This window comes from Tachypleus tridentatus, chromosome 13 (assembly GCF_004210375.1).
Source record: "Tachypleus tridentatus isolate NWPU-2018 chromosome 13, ASM421037v1, whole genome shotgun sequence".
NCBI lineage: Eukaryota > Metazoa > Arthropoda > Merostomata > Xiphosura > Limulidae > Tachypleus > Tachypleus tridentatus.
The window spans coordinates 12,488,796-12,510,972 of NC_134837.1; the positions used below are offsets into that span (position 1 = coordinate 12,488,796).

The 22,177-nt window shown below is 32.4% G+C and overlaps 1 protein-coding gene across 1 annotated transcript in view; it reads right to left on the bottom strand.

The window, feature by feature from the left end:
• LOC143240634 (fibrillin-1-like) overlaps window positions 1–22,177 on the bottom strand; it is a 209,582-nt gene that overhangs the window by 21,856 nt on the left and 165,549 nt on the right. The window contains 10 exon segments of the mRNA XM_076483387.1: window positions 914–1,030; window positions 1,572–1,694; window positions 1,808–1,933; window positions 2,332–2,385; window positions 3,435–3,584; window positions 5,173–5,298; window positions 7,271–7,393; window positions 8,742–8,864; window positions 11,282–11,401; window positions 12,087–12,212. Of these exon segments, the coding sequence (XP_076339502.1) occupies window positions 914–1,030; window positions 1,572–1,694; window positions 1,808–1,933; window positions 2,332–2,385; window positions 3,435–3,584; window positions 5,173–5,298; window positions 7,271–7,393; window positions 8,742–8,864; window positions 11,282–11,401; window positions 12,087–12,212 (1,188 nt within the window).

Genomic DNA, 22,177 nt, shown 5'->3' on the forward strand with positions numbered 1-22,177 from the left:
TTAAATTGTTATCTCACAAGTTCTTATTGTAATTAGCTACATGCTGTATCTGTTCACATGCTTATGTGGTTTGTTATAAACAGTTTTCACTGCTTGTACAGTGGCCAGAGTTGGACATACAACATGTTATTTTGCTGTTTAGCAAGTTACACCCAAGCTATACTTTCATAATGCAGTTTCTATTCCTCAAGGTCTGACTAGCAATGTGCAGTGTTTATCTACAATGCTTGTGTGGTTTTTCATCGATGATTTTGACTGTAGTACAGTGGTCAGAGGTGGGTACTTAACAAATGAACAAGATGATTCATTGGAACTTCCATCCTGCTGACCTGTATAACGTACAGTTGTATTCTTCCAGCATTATTGTCCAACATACAACAAAGTTGCAAGACAAAATTCCATGACTTATGACTGACAGTAGGTGTTTTACCTGGTTAAAATAAGAAAAAATATTGTTTTCAGTAGCCTTCCAAGCCCTTTTACATCTGTCCTTTTCTTTCTTCTACTTACTTGACCTATCCTACAATCTTTTTTTCATAATTAAAATACATTAAAAGTATATCCATGAAATTGTCCTACTTAGTATTCAAATATTTTAAAAGTGGTTTAAAATATGTGATTCTTGTGGCCAACATTCTGTATCATCACGATTCCAACTATTCACAACTACCATTCTTAATGACATGGATATTTTATATTACTTGAACTGAACAGTGAGATAAGGAGACAGACTCTGATTATTATTTTTATTAATGTAACAATTATACTCATTATCAGAGAACAATCAATAATATAATTACATGTGACACAGATGAATACAGAAGTTTCCCACACCCCTAAAAAACAGGTAAGCTCTATGGAAACATGAGGTATATCTCTTTGCAGATCAGAAATATGTTAGCTACAAACTCACCTATACACCTATTTGCCAGTTTCTTGTAACCTTCAGGACAAGTACAATGATAGCTTCCAGGAGTATTGATACAGCCATGTTCACAGTCATGTTGGCCTGTACTACATTCATCAATATCTAGAAGAAGAAACAACTGTCTGTATCACAAGTTACTAAATAAATGTTACATGTATCACACACAACTAAGAATAGCACTGTTAACCACTGTAAACAATAAACTGAAGCTCGTAACCTTGGATAATAAAACTTTCATAACCACAACAGAAACTGTTTCTCTGAATTAATAACTTCCTATGGCATTCAATTCAGATCTTTTTAGAAATCAACTTACAAGTTTGTCTGTTTAAATTAAATATATTCATATATTAAAGATACATTAAAATATATTTTCTTCACTAATCATTGTTAAAAGAAACTACTAGCTCATCTAAAAGAGGAAACAATTATTCCTTTGTTACACTACTTTAATAAAAACTACTACATTACTTTGAACTGAAATATTATCCTATTCACCAACTTGTTTTAGTGACAAATATTATCCCATTCACCCATTGTTTTAGTAACAAATTTTGATATTTGTACAGGTTATACTATTAAATATATTTTTAAACAACATTTTCTCAAGTAGTTTACTTGCAATGAGATATCACCACTTTACCTTGGCAGGTTTTGCTGTCCTGGTTGAGGCTGTAGCCAGTTGGACAAAGACACAAGTAGCTTCCTTCTGTATTCTTACAGGTATATTTACATGGAGACGGTTTTTGTTGGCACTCATCAGTATCTGTAAACAAATTTAAGGAGATTTTTTACAGGTTGAATCAGATATAAATCAAAATGACGTAAGTCAAGAGAAAATGAACTTGCTGAAGTCTGCTAAGGGAGTAGATAACGTACCTACACAGCTGGTCTTAGTCCGATCGGGTCTGTAACCTCGGTTGCAGATACATCTGTAAGAACCCAAGGTGTTTGCACATTGACCATTAGGACAGAGGTTGGGCATGAGTGCACACTCATCAACATCTGGAGTGCAGAACAAATAATATGGTTAAAATTATTATTGTTATTATCTTAACTTATTCACAAATGATGTTGCTACTATCTATATAGATGAGTTAATAAGCAAAATCACATGACAAAGTAAACTAATTTGTTTAGAAAAGTCCATCTATTAGAAGGCAAATTAAGTTACTGTGTTTTTACACTAAAATTACTTCATGATTCATTTTATTTTGTAGCATATGACTTTCTAACTTATAAGCAACTAAGTTTTCCTTATCAGTACTGTTTGTAAAAGTATAAATGTTTCATAAAAATACATCACATTTATAATCCTCAATTTGTTTTAAATTCAGATAAACAGATTAAAAAAGTAGCTCACATTCATAAGCAAGATGTACGTTGTACGTAATAGTACTCACCACGGCCTATTAAGTTATATCCTTGTCCGAGAGGACACAGATCTGTGAAATCTTCTACAAGATAAATTAAAAACAATGTTGAGGTTAGTGGTGTATAGAAAAAATTCACATACATTTTTGTCACAGTTAATAACATGAAAGTGCGACTTGGCATTATTTGTTAATCATCACTAGACAAAACCTACATATAAAAAACACTAGCAAAATCTATAATCCATTGGTTCCTAACATCAGGGATGCTTTCTTTGGTGCATTAAATATGACATAGGGCACTGATTGCATGTGATTTCCTGCCTATTATTAGGAATGAAAATGTGTTACAGCAAGCATTCTGTTTTTTCTCTTCTTCAGATTAGTTTTCATGAATTTAATTTACTCAAGTCTTTTGGAGTTTTATGTTTATTTATTGTATTTACAATCTGGGAATCTTCTGTTTCATAATGTTTAAATATGTTTTCATATTACATCCATACAATGTTTAGAATATTAAGTTTTCAGCTATTGAAAAAACTGCTTATGCAGACTATAGTAAACAAAAGAGGGAACTAATGGATTGGCTTGGCCATGACAGTAATATGGTTTTATGATTTCAAGAAAGAATTGGGAAACCTGTTTATTCTAAAAGTATGCAAGTTTGTTTCTGTTACACACAAAACTATACAATAGGCTATACGTACTGTGTCCACCACAGGTACTAAAACCCCATTTTTAGCATTATAAGCCTTCAGACTCGCCACTAGGGACAACTACTTAAGTAAAATATAAATCAAGTACTGGAGTGAAGCATCACTGTTATATATTACAGTATTTCCTGAAACTTGTTTGTTAAATGAAATACCAATTAGATAAAGTATTTACTAATTAAGAATATTTTACTTTCTATTAAAATATCTATAGCTACTAAAACACCTGTATAGCAACACTTTACATGTCTTCCTAGATTCAAGATTTAACCACCATATTAAAAATAATACAAAATAAGTAGACACTTTATCACTGACTGAATGTAGACATTATGGCCAATAAAAAACTCACTTTTTGTTTCTTTCTTATGTTAAAATTAATTAAAAGGGGTCTTTTTTAACATTATGTAATTTACCCACTTGTTCCTCTAGTAGGACAAGGTTGGCATAAGTTTCCCCAGGCAGCTCCAATGCCACAGCAACAATCAGTTCGAGTCATCTCTTTCATTTCTGTTGTGTCTATGCAGGCATAACCAGCAGCATAGCTGAAGCAGTAACCCAGACGGACATCTGAATAAGAGTTGTAAAAGGCTTAGGTATAAATATTTCAAATATTTTTAGTTTCTTAAAACACTGCCTGTTTGTTTCTTTAGAAACCAAAGTTACTGATGAGTTAAGACTTAATTAAAATTAAAAATACAGTAGAACACATTCAAAATGAACCTTCAGGGCCAGCTGTGTAGACCTTGTTATAAGCAGTTGTTATTATAGCAATGGTTAAAATGAACTGACAAACAATAAAAGCAGTACAATTATTCTTTAACAGGTTCCTCATGAACCATTGGGAGACATAAAAAAAAGCACACAATCCAGACTTTCTTTACTTGAAATGAAATTTTTGGATTTTTCTCGCACTCTTTTAGCACTAGGGCTTCAAATAGTAATTTCAAGTGGTGATTGTAATCTGTCAGTGCATCATGAGCTCAATACAAGAAGTATTCAGGAACTATTTAGAACTGCCTTGGTAGATACTGTGCAGCAAGCAAAGTACAACATTATACCTGTAGCTGCTTTCAAATTCTGCTCGTTCTGCTGCTAACTATAGTGATGCTTCAATATTCCTTTCCAAAATGCAGATGAAATTGTTCGTATCTCAGTTGAAAGCTAAACATAAAAAGATGATAGTGGAAGCAAAAAAGCTTGGTAACTGTTTGATTAATGATGTTGAAAATGTGGCTTCGTTCAAATATAGTGAATTTACTCCCAGCAGGTAAACCTTAGTACTAGCTAATATGGAGACTTGTATATTTATCAATTAACAAAAAGAAACCTGTACCTAAAAGGTACATCCAAAACCACCCTCTTTAGGATTTCTGGATTGGACATTATGTATTTGTAATGCACAATCCACTGCTTTAATAATTTCAGTTTTATTAAAAGGTTAAATGTAAAGGAACTTATGTGTATATATTCATTTATTTAAAATATTAAAATCCACATACACATAATGTTTCATAATACACAGTTACCACATTGAAATGTGTAGACTTATTGTTGATGAGATTAAAGATTGTAACTGTGTATCAAGAAAATATTTTTCATTTATGGTTTTTTAATATTTTAAGTTTCTACAGTAAATGCTCTGCTTTTTTTTTTTTTTTGCACATGTTCACTATGTAGATACTGACCAATGACTAATATTTAAACAAGTCATTATTTCAAAAGGCAAACAATGATGTCCATTATATGTGTATTATCATTTGTTTTTGCATCATTACATAAAAAATAGCTTATAATTGCTCTGTGTGTTTATATAACTTGCAGGTATTATTTTTTTTATTTTAAGACCAACAATTGTTAATTTATATGTACAATTTTGTTATAACCCTAATTTCAATATAAGTTTTCTCTTTAAATTATTTGACTGTACCAGTATGGAATGAGCTTATGTTAACATACACACAGAGAATATGTAATATACTTTTACTCACTTATATTTGTAGTTGATAGTTCCTATGGATAATTATAAAACATATTAATACAAAACACAATTAATATATTTATTAATTATTAATTAAATAAATGATTAATAAAAAACTAGTTTTTACTGGACCTAATCAGACTTATGATGTACCAGTAATTATCTGAAAGTTCTTACCAATACATGATGTCTGGTCAGCACTTGTTTCAAATCCTTCAAAGCATTCACACCGGTAACTCCCTCTGGTGTTGATACATCTTCCATTGGTACAGACACCAACAATGTTTGCACATTCATCAATGTCTGATGTGTGATAAAGTTAGAAACTTTACTATAATGCATTGCATGTTTAGCAATAAGTGAAATTTAATGTATTTTTACCTATTAATGACACCATAGTTTCTTGTAACTTTAATTTCCAGTGTTTTTATTGTTAAAATTCATAAGCATGAAAATAAAAATTAGAAAATGCTATTTACAGTCATATACACCATAAAAAATGGTAAAATTAAAGCCACAAGAATAAGCCTACTGAAATGATTACATATTTGGGAATTTATTCAATCACCCACATTCTCCAATTCTCAAAGTTTAACTAATAGTAACACCCAAAACACTTAAAACTGTATGGAATCAGTTTATAAAATATTCCATTATGTCTCAAAAAAACCAATACCTTTCTCAGCTTTGTGCCCAGGGTTGAAGTAGAAGGCATATTACAAGAGTTTAAACAAATATAAATCATGTAACAATGAAGCATTTTAAACAGATAAGCAGCATAAGATTGAAGTTTTTAAAAAGAAACAAACCATGTTAAACAGAAAAAAAATGTTGAGGTTGAAATGTCTAAAATAAATATATGTCACATCAGAGCAAAGTGTGTTAAACAAACTATCTAAGTATATGTCACATCAGAGCAAAGTGTGTTAAACAGAAACAATCTAAGTATATGTCACATCAGAGCAAAGTGTGTTAAACAGAAACAATCTAAGAATATGTCACATCAGAGCAAAGTGTGTTAAACAGAAACAATCTAAGTATATGTCACATCAGAGCAAAGTGTGTTAAACAAACATTCTAAGTATATGTCACATCAGAGCAAAGTGTGTTAAACAGAAACAATCTAAGAATATGTCACATCAGAGCAAAGTGTGTTAAACAGAAACAATCTAAGAATATGTCACATCAGAGCAAAGTGTGTTAAACAGAAACAATCTAAGTATATGTCACATCAGAGCAAAGTGTGTTAAACAGAAACAATCTAAGAATATGTCACATCAGAGCAAAGTGTGTTAAACAGAAACAATCTAAGTATATGTCACATCAGAGCAAAGTGTGTTAAACAGAAACAATCTAAGTATATGTCACATCAGAGCAAAGTGTGTTAAACAGAAACAATCTAAGTATATGTCACATCAGAGCAAAGTGTGTTAAACAGAAACAATCTAAGAATATGTCACATCAGAGCAAAGTGTGTTAAACAGAAACAATCTAAGAATATGTCACATCAGAGCAAAGTGTGTTAAACAGAAACAATCTAAGTATATGTCACATCAGAGCAAAGTGTGTTAAACAGAAACAATCTAAGTATATGTCACATCAGAGCAAAGTGTGTTAAACAGAAACAATCTAAGTATATGTCACATCAGAGCAAAGTGTGTTAAACAAACAATCTAAGTATATGTCACATCAGAGCAAAGTGTGTTAAACAGAAACAATCTAAGAATATGTCACATCAGAGCAAAGTGTGTTAAACAGAAACAATCTAAGTATATGTCACATCAGAGCAAAGTGTGTTAAACAGAAACAATCTAAGAATATGTCACATCAGAGCAAAGTGTGTTAAACAGAAACAATCTAAGTATATGTCACATCAGAGCAAAGTGTGTTAAACAGAAACAAACTATCTAAGGTTGAAATGTGTATGTGTTTGTTTTCTTATAGCAAAGTCACATCAGCCTAACTGCTGAGTTCACCAAGAGGAATTGAACCCCTAATTTTAGTGGTTGAAATGTGTTAAACATGTCATGTCAGTCCAAAATGTGTTAAACAGAGACAATGTGACGTTGAAATGTGACAAATAGTAAAAGTAAAATGAAGTTGAGCTGTGTTTAATAAACATAATGTACACATGGTTAAAAATACCTAATGTTAAAATGTTTCACTAATGCAAACCATGTTAGACTGTATTAAAAAAACAGTTTATTTTTCTAGAACAAAAAGTTTAACACTGGAAGTTCCCTAATTTATAAACAAACATGAACAGAATCTTTACCTTTACATTCGTCTCTCATCCCAACTTGCTCATACCCTTCAGGACATATGCACATGAAAGAACCTACCAAGTTCTTACACTCGTAACGGCAGTTATTAACTGGAGACTCGCATTCATTAGTATCTGATCAATAAATAAGTGAAAAAAAATTTAAAAATTCACACTAAAAAAAACAGATTAACTTCGAAAATCTTTAAGACATTTGTAGTTAATAATTCTCATTAGAACTTTATAAAAATTAGAACTTACAGAATCTTCTAAAAGTCTGGGAACATATTTTTAGATAAGTTGTGAAACATACAATGTAATACTTCAAGAAGTTTTATTATCAGCTAAAACTTAATATAAAACATATTAAAATATATTATGAACTGAACAGTTGACTACTTTTGTATAGATCCATTTTGAGGAACATAAAACTGAAGAGCTGGTTGGTTGGTTGGTTTGGTGTTTATGGTACAAAGCAACTAGGCTATCTGTGCCAATTGAAGAGCTATCCACTGATATAGTGACAGCAATCATAGGTCTCTTCCATGTAAGTATGAACACTTTTTTTGGTGTCTAAACAAAAGTTGTTTTCATTGGCCTTTAAATGTGTCCAATCTGTATTTCTCATGTAGCTTAAAATTCAGTCTAAATACACATGAATCTGAACTTCATAAAAGTTGTTTTGGTTTTAATAATAAATTTAATGTAATTCAACTACACAGATTTAAAATTTTTTTTTTTCGATACAAGTTTTACAAATCCAGAAAAACAAAAGTCGCTTGCTTCAATCAAACTATTATTTCATTTACTACAATGAACATTATTATTATGTTTATTTTGTTTGGGTTCTAGAATAAGACTCTCGTGTTGAGATTGGTTACAAGGAACACAGCCAGTTGTTGTCAACATTTTAAATTTAATAAAATCTGACCTATTTTCAGTGAAAGTGATTCACGTATGTGCAAGTAAATATGACATTTTGTGAACAATTTGTATGTGATGGAGAAAAATGGATACCATTTCTGTACTCAGCAAATTGGAATTACTGTATAGTATGCTAAAATTTCAAGATAATAAAACTATCACAGACCTGTGTCTTCCACTACAGAATACTCACTTTGTTCCTGCTGTTATTGTGGGTTTAAAGTATGATATTTGCCAAGGAAATACCACATTTGAAATAATTATCAATAAACACATCTTTACCAATCAGTGCTGACAACTATAAGAAAAGAAATACATCACAACTAATAAATACTAATAGTGCTATGTAATCTTTGAAATGCACCATAACAAGTATGTCACAGCCAATTAGCATTTTCAGATATAAATACATCATGCCCGACGGCCACTGTGAGGCACAAACAGAACACTGTATGAAATAAGTACACCATGATAAAGTTGAAAGCAAACATAATAGCTGTATATAATTTATAGTAGAAATTTACCTTGTGTTCATAATATCAAAAAACTGTTCACCAACCTTCACAGTGTTTTCCATCTGTTGCTAAGGTGTAACCAAAAGGACAAACACACTTAAATGATCCAGGGGTGTTCTGACATCGGAACGCACACATGTGACTGAAGTCCAAGCATTCATCTATGTCTAAAGAGCAGAATAGGTTATTTCAAATAAATTATTTCATTTGTTTTATTCAGAACAATTTTTGCTAACATTTTTTTTATTAGAGTGAAATTAAAAACAACTAATTTTATACTGTTCATATAATTTATTTTTAAAGGCACCAAACTTACAGATTAAAACCAGCAAATGAAAATGGTAGGTACTGTATGATAAATTTATATAATGACACTTTTAGAGTCAACATCAGGATGTTTATGTGATGAACCTACATCTAGACACTTGCCCCACCCCATGAAAAATGAGAAACATAATTCTTTCTTTATTCAATCAGCTTATATATGTGAATGTACAAATTTTTCATTCATCTCACAATTTCTCATTACTTTGCCCCCTTCATATGTGGATCTTAAGTCCATTATAAAATATTAAATATCAATAGCTGAGAGGTGCCTCCTGTACTATAACATGACTTACTTCAATGCTCAGGTTACTATACAGTGGCTGTCAATAAAAGATACAAATTAGGTTTTGCAATTAGAGGTAGCTGTTCACAACAAAAACTTTTGAATAATTTGAATTAAGAAACATTTCTGCACTTTTCTAATGTTTATTTGGTAATATATACTTTATAGATTTCTATTGTTGAAAATAGAGTTAATATTGATAAGCAAATGTGAGTATTCTGTTATTTATTAGTGTTTCTAGTGTTACAAAATATAATTTCACAAGTTATAATATAAGCAGTACAATATCTAAGCATATTCATTAACGTTTAAATGAAATAAAGGTTTCTACAAAATGTAAAAAAATACATTTCAAGAAATAAACTTAACCATATTCTAAAACGTTTAACTGAACTAATTTTCCAAATCTATAGACTAAATATAACCATTGATAAAGACACAAGTGAAACATCAATGAACGTATTTTAAGATCTCACAGTTTAACAGATCTTTCTGTACTATTAAGAAGAGAAAGTTTAACTTCTGTTCTTGCTAGTGCTGACACTATTACTGTAGAATGCTGCTAACCCTCTCAAAATGTTAAGTAAAAATCTACATACACCTCTTATTTAACAGTTCTCCACCTTGTTTAGATATTCCTATGAAAAGTCAACTCCCTTTTTATCAAAATTCACACAAGGAGTTATCTCCAAAACAAAACTTAATAAAATATGGTACACATCTATCACAAAAAAGCAAATTGTATGGTTACCATAATGATCCAAGTTGTAAACCAGAATTATTTTTAATTTTTAAGGAAAATTAAGCTGGCAGGATGGAGTAATGGTTAACACATCTGAGAATACATGGTTACATCCACCCCAATTTTTTTTATGTTTGTAATCTAGACAGAGGACAGGTATCTCAGTTTGTAGGCTATAAAAGGACTAGGTGTGAGGCAGCTAGTTAACAGCATCTAAAAACATCTCTTAGGCTAATCTTCTGAATAAATAGTAATTCTTATATAGTTCACTCAAAGTGTGGATGTTCTGACTATTGAACAATTTATTTATAACATAGCATAGTATTACAGTATTTATTATTACTTCACCAACAGTTTTGTGTATGCTGTCAAAATTCATCACGTATACAATGAACACACGTGCGATGGTCAGGGTGACTCTGTAGGAAAGGGTAGCTGAAAAAGTTGAGTCAAGGGGTGCATTTCCTGTTAACCCACTTTCAACACACATTTCTCAATGTCTTTCCACAGTGTTTCATGTGATTAATTAATTGACAGTTATTGGTCATAGAAATGTCTTACAGGCTAAAGTTGAAAGATCATAGGTCAAAGTAGCAAGTGGGTATAACTCCAGAAACAGCTCTTTGTATAAACCTTTTTGTGACTGTTGGAGTAGAAGTTTCAGATGAGGTTATTTCTTATAGAAACAGTGGCAGCCATTTATTTTCATTGCATTCCTCCACAGAAGGTGCTAGAGTACTCTCTGAGACATTTCTATGTCCTTCCTCTACACTGTATGTATGTTATGTGATAGAAAATTTAATAAACGTTTTGTTTTTGGTGTAAGAATGTGGTGACATCTAACAATGCAGTCAATATTAACTTACATCAAAGATAGTAAATGTTCAGTAATTGAAGGTGGAGGGGTTGTGAACCACTCAATAATATGCCTCTTATTCCAAACTATCATTCCACAAAGTTTGGTTTAAACTGGCCATAGTAGTTAGATAGCGAACAGACAAACACACGGATTTTTGTCCTTTGTATACACAGAAAAGATTGTTGTGGGTGCTACTTACTTGCTGCCACCTTCCACCTAGTCATTTTATTGTTATGCAAGGAGTCTATAATGAAACAAACAGTCAAAAGTCTATGTTCACTAAACCAAAAATTCATAAATAATTATAAAATGGTTGGATTTATGTTATTTACTTCATACAAGATAATACTGAAAAATTATCACAGTTTCTTACCATCACAGGTTTGCCGAGGACCTGGAGTGAATCCTTCGTTACATAGACATTCAAACCCACCAATCACATTCTTGCAGGACCCATTTCCACAAATATTGTGTTCCTTACATTCATTAAAATCTGAAAGAATAGAAAAGTAATCAGTAATATAAAAATTTAAAGGGACTTAGACATCATAAATATTAAAGTCAATTAGAGCATTGGAAAAGGATTATAAAAGAATGGAAAATCTTAAGCTACATTGCAATATAACAGAACAGATGTCCTCAATAAAATCCAAAGTTATTAAGATATTTCAATAAAAATTTAAATCATTTTTATTTTCTTGAATCTTCTGGAAAGCTGCTTAAGAGCTACCTGTAATAGCTGTCTTTAATCCTTAAGTAATAAACAAGAATGAAGGTAACTGGTCAACACCATTCCACTTCCAGTTCTTAGACTACTCTTTGCTCTTTCGTAATAGTTAATAGTTGAGACAATATTTAGTGAAAATATTTATAATAGTAAAGAAAATGTTTGTCTCTTGGGTAGAAATATTCATAACAACAAACAACTGTGACTTTAGTGAAAATACAATAGTAAAAAAAAAACTGTTTGACTCTTGGGTAAAATTATTCATAATAGCATACAATTGTGACTTTTTTAGTATAATTTATGTATAAAAGAAAAAAAAATATATTTCAAGTGGAATTATTTATAAATGCAAAAAAGGAGTTTGTTTCTCGAGAAGAATTATTTAGAAATAAACCTAGAAAATCTGGGATCCACAGTCTTTAAAATTACACAATTACTCACAAACACTTGCCTAGGCATTTTCTGCCAGTGACGTCCAGTATAAAACCTTCCTGACACTCACAACGGTAGCTACGATCAGTGTTTACACAGTAACCATTTTCACAGATGTTTGGATCAATTACACATTCATTGATATCTGAAATATAAAATTGCACCAAACATTTACAGAAATGAAATATTTAAAACATTGCAGAGTGTACTGCTTCACATTAGAAGAACAAGGAGAGTTTAAACAGGATGTTAAGTGACATGATTATATTAATATCTTCAATACTGACTGTTCTGTGTATAAAATCAATCGAAGATTAGAGAGAAATGTCTCTTGAATTCAAAATTTCAGCCAAATTCTATGTTATAGGTATACTCATCTACAGCTGAAAGTTAACAGCCTCCAATTTATTAGTGAGTCACTGGTCATGGTTGTTGTAAACTCAGTGAGTCGTGCTAATGAGCCACTAGTGAATGCTGAATCTTCAAGCAAACCTGCTTGAAGACAAAAACATCATTCATACTCCACGTTTTCTCTCTCTGCAGACATTCATGTTAGAAGCAATTTATCATTTAAAATAAAGAACTAACTGATGAAACAGTAGACAGCTTCCATGATCTTACTCTGTCACAGTACCTCAGACTGAAGTTATCACGTAACTTTAACAGGATGTAATATGATGGAGACATGAAACTCAAACTGAGATAAGTAGTTGTATAAATCTACAAACCCTTCCTTTAACTGGATGTAATATGATGGAGACATGAAACTCAAACTGAGATACGTAGTTGTATCAATCTACAAACCCTTCCTTTAACTGGATGAAATATGATGGAGACATGAAACTCAAACTGAGATATGTAGTTGTATCAATCTACAAACCCTTCCTTTAACTGGATGTAATATGATGGAGACATGAAACTCAAACTGAGATATGTAGTTGTATCAATCTACAAACCCTTCCTTTAACTGGATGTAATATGATGGAGACATGAAACTCAAACTGAGATATGTAGTTGTATCAATCTACAAACCCTTCCTTTAACTGGATGTAATATGATGGAGACATGAAACTCAAACTGAGATATGTAGTTGTATCAATCTACAAACCCTTCCTTTAACTGGATGTAATATGATGGAGACATGAAACTCAAACTGAGATATGTAGTTGTATCAATCTACAAACCCTTCTTTTGACTGGATGTAATATGATGGAGACATGAAACTCAAACTGAGATATGTAGTTGTATCAATCTACAAACCCTTCCTTTAACTGGATGTAATATGATGGAGACATGAAACTCAAACTGAGATATGTAGTTGTATCAATCTACAAACCCTTCTTTTGACTGGATGTAATATGATGGAGACATGAAACTCAAACAGAGTTATGTAGTTGTATCAATCTACAAACCCTTCCTTTGACTGGATGTAATATGATGGAGACATGAAACTCAAACTGAGATATGTAGTTGTATCAATCTACAAACCCTTCTTTTGACTGGATGTAATATGATGGAGACATGAAACTCAAACTGAGATATGTAGTTGTATCAATCTACAAACCCTTCCTTTAACTGGATGTAATATGATAGAGACATGAAACTCAAACTGAGATACGTAGTTGTATCAATCTACAAACCCTTCTTTTCACTGGATGTAATATGATGGAGACATGAAACTCAAACTGAGATATGTAGTTGTATCAATCTACAAACCCTTCTTTTGACTGGATGTAATATGATGGAGACATGAAACTCAAACTGAGATACGTAGTTGTATCAATCTACAAACCCTTCATTTGACTGGATGTAATATGATGGAGACATGAAACTCAAACTGAGATATGTAGTTGTATCAATCTACAAACCCTTCCTTTAACTGGATGTAATATGATGGAGACATGAAACTCAAACTGAGATATGTAGTTGTATCAATCTACAAACCCTTCCTTTAACTGGATGTAATATGATGGAGACATGAAACTCAAACTGAGATATGTAGTTGTATCAATCTACAAACCCTTCCTTTGACTGGATGTAATATGATGGAGACATGAAACTCAAACTGAGATATGTAGTTGTATCAATCTACAAACCCTTCCTTTAACTGGATGTAATATGATGGAGACATGAAACTCAAACTGAGATATGTAGTTGTATCAATCTACAAACCCTTCCTTTAACTGGATGTAATATGATGGAGACATGAAACTCAAACTGAGATATGTAGTTGTATCAATCTACAAACCCTTCCTTTAACTGGATGTAATATGATGGAGACATGAAACTCAAACTGAGATATGTAGTTGTATCAATCTACAAACCCTTCCTTTAACTGGATGTAATATGATGGAGACATGAAACTCAAACTGAGATATGTAGTTGTATCAATCTACAAACCCTTCTTTAACTGGATGTAATATTTGACTGGATGTAATATGATGGAGACATGAAACTCAAACTGAGATATGTAGTTGTATCAATCTACAAACCCTTCCTTTAACTGGATGTAATATGATGGAGACATGAAACTCAAACTGAGATATGTAGTTGTATCAATCTACAAACCCTTCCTTTAACTGGATGTAATATGATGGAGACATGAAACTCAAACTGAGATATGTAGTTGTATCAATCTACAAACCCTTCCTTTAACTGGATGTAATATGATGGAGACATGAAACTCAAACTGAGATATGTAGTTGTATCAATCTACAAACCCTTCCTTTAACTGGATGTAATATGATGGAGACATGAAACTCAAACTGAGATATGTAGTTGTATCAATCTACAAACCCTTCCTTTAACTGGATGTAATATGATGGAGACATGAAACTCAAACTGAGATATGTAGTTGTATCAATCTACAAACCCTTCCTTTAACTGGATGTAATATGATGGAGACATGAAACTCAAACTGAGATATGTAGTTGTATCAATCTACAAACCCTTCCTTTAACTGGATGTAATATGATGGAGACATGAAACTCAAACTGAGATATGTAGTTGTATCAATCTACAAACCCTTCCTTTAACTGGATGTAATATGATGGAGACATGAAACTCAAACTGAGATATGTAGTTGTATCAATCTACAAACCCTTCCTTTGACTGGATGTAATATGATGGAGACATGAAACTCAAACTGAGATATGTAGTTGTATCAATCTACAAACCCTTCCTTTAACTGGATGTAATATGATGGAGACATGAAACTCAAACTGAGATATGTAGTTGTATCAATCTACAAACCCTTCCTTTAACTGGATGTAATATGATGGAGACATGAAACTCAAACTGAGATATGTAGTTGTATCAATCTACAAACCCTTCCTTTAACTGGATGTAATATGATGGAGACATGAAACTCAAACTGAGATATGTAGTTGTATCAATCTACAAACCCTTCCTTTAACTGGATGTAATATGATGGAGACATGAAACTCAAACTGAGATATGTAGTTGTATCAATCTACAAACCCTTCCTTTAACTGGATGTAATATGATGGAGACATGAAACTCAAACTGAGATATGTAGTTGTATCAATCTACAAACCCTTCCTTTAACTGGATGTAATATGATGGAGACATGAAACTCAAACTGAGATATGTAGTTGTATCAATCTACAAACCCTTCCTTTAACTGGATGTAATATGATGGAGACATGAAACTCAAACTGAGATATGTAGTTGTATCAATCTACAAACCCTTCCTTTAACTGGATGTAATATGATGGAGACATGAAACTCAAACTGAGATATGTAGTTGTATCAATCTACAAACCCTTCCTTTAACTGGATGTAATATGATGGAGACATGAAACTCAAACTGAGATATGTAGTTGTATCAATCTACAAACCCTTCCTTTAACTGGATGTAATATGATGGAGACATGAAACTCAAACTGAGATATGTAGTTGTATCAATCTACAAACCCTTCCTTTAACTGGATGTAATATGATGGAGACATGAAACTCAAACTGAGATATGTAGTTGTATCAATCTACAAACCCTTCCTTTAACTGGATGTAATATGATGGAGACATGAAACTCAAACTGAGATATGTAGTTGTATCAATCTACAAACCCTTCCTTTAACTGGATGTAATATGATGGAGACATGAAACTCAAACTGAGATATGTAGTTGTATCAATCTACAAACCCTTCCTTTAACTGGATGTAATATGATGGAGACATGAAACTCAAACTGAGATATGTAGTTGTATCAATCTACAAACCCTTCCTTTAACTGGATGTAATATGATGGAGACATGAAACTCAAACTGAGATATGTAGTTGTATCAATCTACAAACCCTTCCTTTAACTGGATGTAATATGATGGAGACATGAAACTCAAACTGAGATATGTAGTTGTATCAATCTACAAACCCTTCCTTTAACTGGATGTAATATGATGGAGACATGAAACTCAAACTGAGATATGTAGTTGTATCAATCTACAAACCCTTCCTTTAACTGGATGTAATATGATGGAGACATGAAACTCAAACTGAGATATGTAGTTGTATCAATCTACAAACCCTTCCTTTAACTGGATGTAATATGATGGAGACATGAAACTCAAACTGAGATATGTAGTTGTATCAATCTACAAACCCTTCCTTTGACTGGATGTAATATGATGGAGACATGAAACTCAAACTGAGATATGTAGTTGTATCAATCTACAAACCCTTCCTTTAACTGGATGTAATATGATGGAGACATGAAACTCAAACTGAGATATGTAGTTGTATCAATCTACAAACCCTTCCTTTAACTGGATGTAATATGATGGAGACATGAAACTCAAACTGAGATATGTAGTTGTATCAATCTACAAACCCTTCCTTTGACTGGATGTAATATGATGGAGACATGAAACTCAAACTGAGATATGTAGTTGTATCAATCTACAAACCCTTCCTTTAACTGGATGTAATATGATGGAGACATGAAACTCAAACTGAGATATGTAGTTGTATCAATCTACAAACCCTTCCTTTAACTGGATGTAATATGATGGAGACATGAAACTCAAACTGAGATATGTAGTTGTATCAATCTACAAACCCTTCCTTTAACTGGATGTAATATGATGGAGACATGAAACTCAAACTGAGATATGTAGTTGTATCAATCTACAAACCCTTCCTTTAACTGGATGTAATATGATGGAGACATGAAACTCAAACTGAGATATGTAGTTGTATCAATCTACAAACCCTTCCTTTAACTGGATGTAATATGATGGAGACATGAAACTCAAACTGAGATATGTAGTTGTATCAATCTACAAACCCTTCCTTTAACTGGATGTAATATGATGGAGACATGAAACTCAAACTGAGATATGTAGTTGTATCAATCTACAAACCCTTCCTTTAACTGGATGTAATATGATGGAGACATGAAACTCAAACTGAGATATGTAGTTGTATCAATCTACAAACCCTTCCTTTAACTGGATGTAATATGATGGAGACATGAAACTCAAACTGAGATATGTAGTTGTATCAATCTACAAACCCTTCCTTTAACTGGATGTAATATGATGGAGACATGAAACTCAAACTGAGATATGTAGTTGTATCAATCTACAAACCCTTCCTTTAACTGGATGTAATATGATGGAGACATGAAACTCAAACTGAGATATGTAGTTGTATCAATCTACAAACCCTTCCTTTAACTGGATGTAATATGATGGAGACATGAAACTCAAACTGAGATATGTAGTTGTATCAATCTACAAACCCTTCCTTTAACTGGATGTAATATGATGGAGACATGAAACTCAAACTGAGATATGTAGTTGTATCAATCTACAAACCCTTCCTTTAACTGGATGTAATATGATGGAGACATGAAACTCAAACTGAGATATGTAGTTGTATCAATCTACAAACCCTTCCTTTAACTGGATGTAATATGATGGAGACATGAAACTCAAACTGAGATATGTAGTTGTATCAATCTACAAACCCTTCCTTTAACTGGATGTAATATGATGGAGACATGAAACTCAAACTGAGATATGTAGTTGTATCAATCTACAAACCCTTCCTTTAACTGGATGTAATATGATGGAGACATGAAACTCAAACTGAGATATGTAGTTGTATCAATCTACAAACCCTTCCTTTAACTGGATGTAATATGATGGAGACATGAAACTCAAACTGAGATATGTAGTTGTATCAATCTACAAACCCTTCCTTTAACTGGATGTAATATGATGGAGACATGAAACTCAAACTGAGATATGTAGTTGTATCAATCTACAAACCCTTCCTTTAACTGGATGTAATATGATGGAGACATGAAACTCAAACTGAGATATGTAGTTGTATCAATCTACAAACCCTTCCTTTAACTGGATGTAATATGATGGAGACATGAAACTCAAACTGAGATATGTAGTTGTATCAATCTACAAACCCTTCCTTTAACTGGATGTAATATGATGGAGACATGAAACTCAAACTGAGATATGTAGTTGTATCAATCTACAAACCCTTCCTTTAACTGGATGTAATATGATGGAGACATGAAACTCAAACTGAGATATGTAGTTGTATCAATCTACAAACCCTTCCTTTAACTGGATGTAATATGATGGAGACATGAAACTCAAACTGAGATATGTAGTTGTATCAATCTACAAACCCTTCCTTTAACTGGATGTAATATGATGGAGACATGAAACTCAAACTGAGATATGTAGTTGTATCAATCTACAAACCCTTCCTTTAACTGGATGTAATATGATGGAGACATGAAACTCAAACTGAGATATGTAGTTGTATCAATCTACAAACCCTTCCTTTAACTGGATGTAATATGATGGAGACATGAAACTCAAACTGAGATATGTAGTTGTATCAATCTACAAACCCTTCCTTTAACTGGATGTAATATGATGGAGACATGAAACTCAAACTGAGATATGTAGTTGTATCAATCTACAAACCCTTCCTTTAACTGGATGTAATATGATGGAGACATGAAACTCAAACTGAGATATGTAGTTGTATCAATCTACAAACCCTTCCTTTAACTGGATGTAATATGATGGAGACATGAAACTCAAACTGAGATATGTAGTTGTATCAATCTACAAACCCTTCCTTTAACTGGATGTAATATGATGGAGACATGAAACTCAAACTGAGATATGTAGTTGTATCAATCTACAAACCCTTCCTTTAACTGGATGTAATATGATGGAGACATGAAACTCAAACTGAGATATGTAGTTGTATCAATCTACAAACCCTTCCTTTAACTGGATGTAATATGATGGAGACATGAAACTCAAACTGAGATATGTAGTTGTATCAATCTACAAACCCTTCCTTTAACTGGATGTAATATGATGGAGACATGAAACTCAAACTGAGATATGTAGTTGTATCAATCTACAAACCCTTCCTTTAACTGGATGTAATATGATGGAGACATGAAACTCAAACTGAGATATGTAGTTGTATCAATCTACAAACCCTTCCTTTAACTGGATGTAATATGATGGAGACATGAAACTCAAACTGAGATATGTAGTTGTATCAATCTACAAAAACTGGATGTAATATGATGGAGACATGAAACTCAAACTGAGTAGTTGTATCAATCTACAAACCCTTCCTTTAACTGGATGTAATATGATGGAGACATGAAACTCAAACTGAGATATGTAGTTGTATCAATCTACAAACCCTTCCTTTAACTGGATGTAATATGATGGAGACATGAAACTCAAACTGAGATATGTAGTTGTATCAATCTACAAACCCTTCCTTTAACTGGATGTAATATGATGGAGACATGAAACTCAAACTGAGATATGTAGTTGTATCAATCTACAAACCCTTCCTTTAACTGGATGTAATATGATGGAGACATGAAACTCAAACTGAGATATGTAGTTGTATCAATCTACAAACCCTTCCTTTAACTGGATGTAATATGATGGAGACATGAAACTCAAACTGAGATATGTAGTTGTATCAATCTACAAACCCTTCCTTTAACTGGATGTAATATGATGGAGACATGAAACTCAAACTGAGATATGTAGTTGTATCAATCTACAAACCCTTCCTTTAACTGGATGTAATATGATGGAGACATGAAACTCAAACTGAGATATGTAGTTGTATCAATCTACAAACCCTTCCTTTAACTGGATGTAATATGATGGAGACATGAAACTCAAACTGAGATATGTAGTTGTATCAATCTACAAACCCTTCCTTTAACTGGATGTAATATGATGGAGACATGAAACTCAAACTGAGATATGTAGTTGTATCAATCTACAAACCCTTCCTTTAACTGGATGTAATATGATGGAGACATGAAACTCAAACTGAGATATGTAGTTGTATCAATCTACAAACCCTTCTTTTCACTGGATGTAATATGATGGAGACATGAAACTCAAACTGAGATATGTAGTTGTATCAATCTACAAACCCTTCTTTGACTGGATGTAATATGATGGAGACATGAAACTCAAACTGAGATATGTAGTTGTATCAATCTACAAACCCTTCCTTTAACTGGATGTAATATGATGGAGACATGAAACTCAAACTGAGATATGTAGTTGTATCAATCTACAAACCCTTCCTTTAACTGGATGTAATATGATGGAGACATGAAACTCAAACTGAGATATGTAGTTGTATCAATCTACAAACCCTTCCTTTAACTGGATGTAATATGATGGAGACATGAAACTCAAACTGAGATATGTAGTTGTATCAATCTACAAACCCTTCTTTTCACTGGATGTAATATGATGGAGACATGAAACTCAAACTGAGATATGTAGTTGTATCAATCTACAAACCCTTCCTTTAACTGGATGTAATATGATGGAGACATGAAACTCAAACTGAGATATGTAGTTGTATCAATCTACAAACCCTTCCTTTAACTGGATGTAATATGATGGAGACATGAAATTCAAACTGAGATACGTAGTTGTATCAATCTACAAACCATTCCTTTAACTGGATGTAATATGATAAAAACATGAAACTCAAACTGAGATATGTAGTTGTATCAATCTACAAACCCTTCTTTTAACTGGATGTAATATGATGGAGACATGAAACTCAAACTGAGATACGTAGTTGTATCAATCTACAAACCCTTCCTTTAACTGGATGTAATATGATGGAGACATGAAACTCAAACTGAGATATGTAGTTGTATCAATCTACAAACCCTTCCTTTAACTGGATGTAATATGATGGAGACATGAAACTCAAACTGAGATATGTAGTTGTATCAATCTACAAACCCTTCTTTTATCTTAGGTTTACTTAAAATACACCTGTTTTGGCTTCTTCAAACCATGTTATAACTGGAGTTGCTGGTTTGGTTCCATCTAAAATATTCTGCCAGGTCTTCAAACATCATGAAACTTTCTTGTTATTCTTTTCAGCTGCTGTTGAAAGTTGTTACTTTCTTTGGCTTGGGATAAGAGACTATTGTTTGTTTTATAGCAAAGCCATATTTAGTTATCTGCTGTGGAAAACTGAACATAGAATTTTTTGCACTGTAAGTCTTTAAACTTACCACTTGGAACAGCAATAAAAAGCACCTATTTTGCCAGCACATGAAAAATACAGGTAGCGTGCTCACCACTTATGAAATGCTGGGATAGCTGAAGAAATTGAGGGGGAGATGAGCATTTAGCAACACAGCATAATGAGCTAAAATGTCACATAGTAATGGAAACAATATTATTAAGACCAGTAGTTAATGAAGATTACAGAGTAAATCTTGACTAAAACAATAAGAACAACATTAAATTGGTCAAAACTAAAATTCAGTGATAATCCAAAACATTTTGGGAACATTGTATAATCCAACAATCCACCTGAAACCTTGGAAAACAAAGATTTTTCCATACAAGTGTATTATGATTCCTGGTGATCAACTCCAATAATAGACACTGCTTAATATTACATCTACTACACTGTTACATGAACAATTAGAGAAGGTTCATTGTTACTCTTTGTTTCCACCAGATAACAGCAGTACTTGACAATAGTTCTTGCAGCTTTCTATAGTTCTGACATATTTCAATCA